The 6911-nt window shown below is 41.9% G+C and overlaps 5 protein-coding genes across 5 annotated transcripts; 2 read left to right on the forward strand and 3 right to left on the reverse strand.

The window, feature by feature from the left end:
* Positions 1–196: 196 nt before the first annotated feature.
* On the forward strand, positions 197–845 carry SS1G_04397 (predicted protein; the record flags this gene model as incomplete). The annotated part of the gene is made up of 3 exons (XM_001594540.1): positions 197–238; positions 406–641; positions 761–845. The coding sequence occupies 3 exons, from the start codon at positions 197–199 to the stop codon at positions 843–845; spliced, it is 363 nt and encodes a 120-aa protein (XP_001594590.1).
* Positions 846–1917: 1072 nt separating this feature from the next.
* Positions 1918–2550, reverse strand: SS1G_04398 (hypothetical protein; the record flags this gene model as incomplete). Its single annotated transcript, XM_001594541.1, has 1 exon — positions 1918–2550. One exon carries the CDS (start codon positions 2548–2550, stop codon positions 1918–1920), a length of 633 nt encoding a protein of 210 aa, XP_001594591.1.
* Positions 2551–4095: 1545 nt separating this feature from the next.
* SS1G_04399 (hypothetical protein) lies at positions 4096–4773 on the forward strand (the record flags this gene model as incomplete). Its single annotated transcript, XM_001594542.1, has 1 exon — positions 4096–4773. One exon carries the CDS (start codon positions 4096–4098, stop codon positions 4771–4773), a length of 678 nt encoding a protein of 225 aa, XP_001594592.1.
* A 636-nt stretch (positions 4774–5409) lies between these two features.
* Positions 5410–5538, reverse strand: SS1G_04400 (predicted protein; the record flags this gene model as incomplete). The annotated part of the gene is made up of 1 exon (XM_001594543.1): positions 5410–5538. The coding sequence occupies one exon, from the start codon at positions 5536–5538 to the stop codon at positions 5410–5412; it is 129 nt and encodes a 42-aa protein (XP_001594593.1).
* A 483-nt stretch (positions 5539–6021) lies between these two features.
* SS1G_04401 (predicted protein) lies at positions 6022–6839 on the reverse strand (the record flags this gene model as incomplete). Its single annotated transcript, XM_001594544.1, has 3 exons — positions 6022–6044; positions 6238–6270; positions 6749–6839. The coding sequence occupies 3 exons, from the start codon at positions 6837–6839 to the stop codon at positions 6022–6024; spliced, it is 147 nt and encodes a 48-aa protein (XP_001594594.1).
* Between the last annotated feature and the right edge of the window lie 72 nt (positions 6840–6911).

Raw genomic sequence — 6911 nt, forward strand, 5'->3', positions numbered from 1 at the left:
GTTTGGAATATATACCAGAGCTCTAGATAGCCAATCAAGTACAGACAAACGAGCACCAGAATAGTACTAACAGGACTTCTGGGTCTTGATGTGGTCAGTTGATTTTCTGTAACCTTGGAAACGCACAAGTTAATGCCACTAGACTGCATGGGTCCAAATACATTGTTGTACCTTCGGGAGGCATAAAAGATTTCACATGGCACTAATGTATAGTTGGTATTTGAGAGATGAGTGTAAGGTTGGTAGTTGCCGTGTCGCAAGTTGCATAGATCCTCATGGGCCCCTCTATCGATGTCTCTATGATCATTCTCGAACCTCCCCTCTCCTCAATGATTACAGTCTATCGGGGGACTATATTTTGACGACGAGGGTCAAATTTCCATCGGGTGCCAAAAAATCTAATAGAATAAACATGTAATTACTGGCAACTTTATTGTTGATAGCTCTATCATTTTCTGTCTCCCGCTTGGCACAATCATCGTCGCTGTATGGATGCAACAAAATATTGAGCGTCAGGTTCTTGAGCAAGCGATGACGGTTCATCAATGTCGAAGAAAAAGCTCATTTGAATATATCAAGGTCTTCACTAACGACGCGCAAGGACCGAAGAGTGATGAGTTCAACAGCCTCTTGCCATGCGCGTAAGACTGCGGTATGATCGGATAGAAATGATTTGTCCTCATGGTCTTGAGGAAGAAATCTGATACTTTTGTTCAGTAGTTCTTGTGGAATTTCCATACTGGTGACTTTGGTTTCTCAGTAAGAAGTGCGAGGTTATATCTGCCGAAGCAGACGAAAACCGCAGACGCAAGGTCGAGGTTGCTCTTAACAATGAATGCTCTTAGCTGTTTTCAATCTTCCAATACCTATCTATGGCCAACAAAAACAATCTATCAAGTGCCAAACTCAGGCAAAACTAATAAGCTATGAACTTGACGTGTGGGAAAATGCAAGTTGAAGGTCTTGAGAAGTATTGAATGGGATCAAATTGAACCTCTTAGATTGATACAAATCAACTCGGCTATTATTCCCACAAGGCTAATTTGACATGCTTTGTCAAATTACTCTTTGGGTAGGAAAAATTGCAAGTGAATGGGTGGCACCAGAATAGAATTAGGATAATCTGACTGAGAGATATTCAGGAGCTCGAGCATCGTCCTTAAAACCACATGTTACTGACATGTGCAAATGAGATTTACAGATTTGCAAGTAAGTATATCTGAGATAGATTCATGTGTTAGGATCTCCAATGCAATCCGTAACAAATGAAAGGAGAGAAGAGAGGTTGTTATAAATCAGCATGTACATACACACACCAAAGAAAGTTCGAAGAATCAATATTACCACAGACAAAGATATAAAGGCGGTGAAGAATATATGATGGCATTAAACCGTATTAGAACTAGACCGATATCTCAATAATCGTTACACAAAACTTTTTCCTGTGCACCTACATTTCTTTCTTCCTCACGCAACTTAAACGGTACGAACAGCATTTGATCGTTTTTTCTCCTACGATGTGTTGACGTGCTCCAATATTTACCGTAAGGTTTACTTTGGTTGTTGCAAGAGGAAGATTTACAACCACCGCAAGTTTGAGGCGACCAATAGCTTTCGAGCTTTGATTGGAAGTCATAGGAAGACGGTACATCTCTTTTGGAGCAGTTGATATCTATCTATCTAGATATTGATCCATTCTCGTAGCAGTTATCACCTACAGTTACATTCTAAGTGAATTCCTATATGTAAAGTTCCCTAGCGTCTGCCATGACATTTGCATTCCCCCTTGTCAGTGAACTCGGTGACTCTTTATTGAAGCTTTCTATGGTCATATTTGCATTGCATTATCGTACCTCATGTTGTATTCAGCCTCTGACCGCAAACCAGGTAGATACCAATATCCTAACTAACCTGCATCTATGCACCCGAAACCTTATCGTCCGGCAGATCCTCCATTACACCAAAAAGCACCTTGAGCCAGAGACTGCATCCCTTACAGCCCACACTGATCTCGCCATCTTCAGCCGCCTCTTCCAGATCCTGCTCCCGAATCAAGAACCCTCGATCATCTCCACATCTGCAACTTCTATACCAGATACCATCTTCTTCTTCGACATTCAAATCGTCTAAATCCACTACTTCGACCCCCGTTCGGAAAACTTCTCCTTCTTTTTGTCCAGCCCCATTTATTGAACGATTCTGCAATCGCAATTCCTTGTCATATTGTGCTCGTAGTTTGGAGTCCGATAGCTGAGAGAAAGCCACGGATATTTGATCAATCGTGTAAATGGTTTGAGTTTTGTTTGTAGGACCAAGTTCTTGGCCTGAAGATTTGTCTGGATGGTTCCGAAGAAGTGCGCGTCGGTATGCGCTGCGCAAAGTTGCTACCGGAATGTGTGTTTCATTTTGAAGAGCCGATGGGATGCCTAAGATCTCGTAATATGTAGATGTGCAAGTCATCGATCCATCGGGTTTGAACTTCGCTGTTGCTGTCGTCTTTTGATCGTGTTCTTGATATCTACTTTTTTTTTCCTTTGCGGCACTATGCATGTGAAGTGGGGCAAAATTTCAATCGCCTGAGGCATAAATATGTTCTCATCAGCTCACATGAACGCTTCCCTGGTGGATGCCCTCATCTTCCTCAGATACCTGAATCTCCTATTGCGCTCTGTCCCTGCAAACAATCTTGCGCATCATAGAGCAAAAGTTTCACCCAATCCAACCTCATTACCTTTGATTTCTAAGTACACACAAAAATAAACAGAGATGCATTCCATGTATATTTCCATTTTCAAGAATCAAGACGCTTAGGTTATATCTGAATCTAATACTTCTCAGCATGACTCTTGAGGAACTCTTTCTCTCTGAGAATAAGGTACCTATCGCACCAATAATAAAGCGCTAAATGCATATTACAATCTCCACTATACACTCCTATAGACATAGCATTATAACCACCATCAACCAACTTTTCACAATCGAAGAAACTCAATATTCCCCACACCCACTCTCAAAATATGCATAAATTTGCTTTTCTTCGGCCTAAACTCGTCATATTAGCAGTGGGTTTTGTGTCTATATGATCACTGTAGAATACTATATACTACCATCCGTCAATATGGTTCTGGCATTTTGCCGAAGGCATTCGCGTTGCTTCTATGTGTTCTATGTTTTTGGATTTGGATTTGAGCATAGGGTGGAAATTCTGGGCGAACGGAAGCTCTTTGGGTAGTAAATGTATCCATAACCTCGAATGACTTACTCTACAAAAATTCGGAAAAATGAAATTAGATTCGTAATGGCTCTCTTTGATATTGGGATTAAATGAGGACTTTGGATACATTTCCATCACGTTACGGTATATGCACCAGCCAAACATTCCTCTGCCACAATTACACCTCGTCACTCTTTCCCAGGAATAATCCATCAATCAGCACTTGCATGTATAACCATAATTGGTTCTTCAAGTTCCAGAACTTGAAATACCGTAATGGTTGCTATACTTGGGACTGTTATTTGTATCACAGAAATTAATGGTATGTTTGATTTCTCGTTTGAGTTCGCGTGGTTAAAGAATGAAGCCGTGAAGAAGAGAAGAAAGTGATTGGAGAAGTGGTGAGAAGGGAGAAAAGAAATCAGATATGACAATTTGTTAGCCAAGAGTGGTGAGTAGCAAGTACGTAGCTGATTTTTGTACGAAGGATAGGTAGTTGTAGTAGGAAACTTAACAATGACAGAAATTCAAAGTAACAACCATTTTTATTAATATTTAAGTAATGGTGTCGAACTTTACTTTTTTTTTTCATGCGCAAAGGTGAACCTTTTCTCGTCTTCCATAGCCCTCTCCATCATTGATCTAGACCACAAGCACAAACCTCGCGCTAACAATAACTCACTCACTGTCACTCAGTTTTATCTGGTCCAAGGTCCATTTCTGAAACAGAGAAATCTCTGACAGATTCTTGACGAGTTTTGACAACAATCAATCTTGAGTCTGTGTGGAAAGATCCAATTTTTCCTGGGAAAATGGCAAGTATCCCCGTCCAAGCGTGTCTGTCAAAGATGCCAACCAAAATAGATGAAACAAATTAATTAATGTTTGTAAAGGCTCCCAAGAATCTGCCACCAGCAGCCAAGCAGGCAAAAATCCTCGAGTGGTTTCGAACCACGATGGGAGTCTATTCTTTCAAAGAGCTTGAGAAACTACTTCCGTCCGTCGGATCGATCAACGGCATGCTAGTGAAAGAGTACATCCAAGCACTTACCGACGAGAACCTGATCCGTGTTGAGAAGATTGGCAGTGGTAACTGGTACTGGTCATTTACCTCGGATGCCAAGAAGAGCAAGGAAAATATGATCAATAAGTTGAAGGAGGAGGAAAACAAACTATTGGCTTCCATGAAGGATGCTGAACAGCAAATCGAGAAGGAAATGATGAAACGTCAAGAGGACGATGAAATACTCCTAGACGGTGGATCAGACAGACACACTTTGATGGATGCTTACGAGACTCTTGTAAAGGAGAACGATATTCTAGACAAGGAATTGGCACTCTACAGTGACAACGACCCTACTGAGGTTTTGAGAAAAGTGGAGGAAACCAACAAACTCAAGGAGAGCGCTTTAAGATGGACCGACAACCTTGAGTCACTGGAATCCTTCCTTGTCAATTTGACCGGAGACCGAGCTCAAGCTGGAGAAATCATGTCCCGAACATGTGGTGATGACTATGTTATTGGGGAAGGGTTGAAGGAACTGGTGGCCCCAAATTAGTGGATACATCTTGGCTCTCCTCTGGCAACGAAGAGAATCTCGGATCATCGGAAAGTGATATGATGGACACGGTATTACTGGCTTCCGATTATCGTTACTCGGCCTGGTCGGTCTGACCGGTCTGGCTGGTATAGCTTCATGGTTCGCTGTCACCAGCTTCTCCCAAATATGATATTGAGGACAATATGATCAAATATCGGTGATATGGCATGCACCGTAGGAAGCTGATCATTTCCGACACTAACCTTATTCGTTCAATTGCTTGAAGATTCGAGAAGTTGCTGTTTCTCTGCTTGCTTTTTCTAAATCAGATTGCTGATGATACGTTGATGAAACATTTTTCATGTTACAGGTGGTGAAAATTTACGTACGCAAACCCCACCCCAACATGTCCACTTGGGCGGGCCACTTAAAAATATCCCTATCTGACAGATGCAGAAATTCGTCTATCATAGCCAGGGAAGGACTAGACAAGCTTTTCTCTAATCTCACTAGGCTGATCGTGATTTTCGAGGGACCAGCTGGGCAACAATCTTCAGTGTCACAAATGGGACTACGGGGATTTTAACCAAAGTGTACCCCGCACCGAGGATACATCATTTAGGAAATAGACTGGTGAGATGTCACTGTGTCACATCATATATATCCTCTGTCGTTTTCCAGACGCCCTATCATCTTCTTCAACGCTTCAACATCCAGTAAAGATTGCTTGATATGGCTGCGTGCATAGACCTGAAGGCGCGATTCAGTGATAGCGCTATGCATGATGAATGGTACATGATCGCAAGCTGGAAATGCATATGCCCACATGAATCGAAAGAATGCCTAGACAGTGGAGAATTTGATGCCGAAGAAAGGAGATATACTTTTGTGGATATTGCAAACTATCAAAGTGTGATCATGGATGAGGTGTTATTCCAATGAATTGCCGGCAGGCGGAGAGTACAAGCCGTACGGGTGAACAAGTATGCTGACGGCAGGCGACGTGGACGTTGTATGGATCGTTCGAATTATAGTATACTAATGCGCTTGATCAGTTCTCTGTGTCTAGAACCATCCAGCCCTACTGTACTCATTCTCTTGTTATTCCTCGAGGGTTAGTCGTACCGAAAAGTTACCGAAGAATACATGCTGTACATCATGAATTGTGAAAGTGTAAGCGACTTTGGTTTGGTTGGATGATAATATTGTACTGTATATCCTCCGTACATATACTTTCGATTGTACCGATGCCGTCCCGGATAGTAATCACTCATACCCAATATCCATCCCTAAAGCCGAAAAGTTAGGTATCTTATCGGCCGTGTTCTAATGGAGTAATAACTTCCCTTTGCTTTCCTCGAGGGAACCTATGTACAGTGCTAGAGTCGGGTATCCATCCTCCTCTTCATCCTTTTCTTGCCAGGTACATATATATTCGCTAAATAGATTCTTACCTATTTATCTTTATTATTTATTACGTACAACGTGTTACAGTATCCTCGTCTCCATCACCCTCTTAATCCTTTCTTCTCCCTCTCTCAGCCTTATATAAGTAAGAACGAAGAAGAAGAGAATCCGAATTTGTCAGGGTTTCAGAGAACACACCGACCCTTAAAAAGCACAATTGTGTCAACCGTGGAACTGTGGATTGTGGACTTGGTGGATCCTGGGCAAATTCAAGCTTTCTGCAACACGTCAGGGCATCTTTTGGTTCCCTCTTGGGAGACTTGGATCTTGTTGGAAATTTACCTGGGTGACCATTCGTTGCATTCTATCACGATTTGTACCCCATTTTATTCAATTCTTTAATTAAACAAACTTTTGTTAGACGGGAAGAAGTTCGAAACGTCCTTCCCAAAGTTTCCAGAGTTTCCAATATTTCCCATATTCCCTCATATGAGAAACAGAAGAAAAGGTTCCCTCCCGCTGGCTGCTATTCCTGAATAGACACACCTAACCCCACCCTTCTTCTTCTTCAATAATCAACACATACCGGTACTCCGTACATTGTACAGTAATAAAGTATAACCATACCATATCCATATCCATACCCATACCCATACCACACCCACATTCGTACCCATATCCATACTCTCGGACTCGGACAATTTAATGGATAGGATTGGTAAAACATTGATACGTTCTAGCTCGGAAAT

Source organism: Sclerotinia sclerotiorum, genomic scaffold (assembly GCF_000146945.2).
Source record: "Sclerotinia sclerotiorum 1980 UF-70 scaffold_5 genomic scaffold, whole genome shotgun sequence".
In the NCBI taxonomy this organism is placed as follows: Eukaryota; Fungi; Ascomycota; class Leotiomycetes; order Helotiales; family Sclerotiniaceae; genus Sclerotinia; species Sclerotinia sclerotiorum.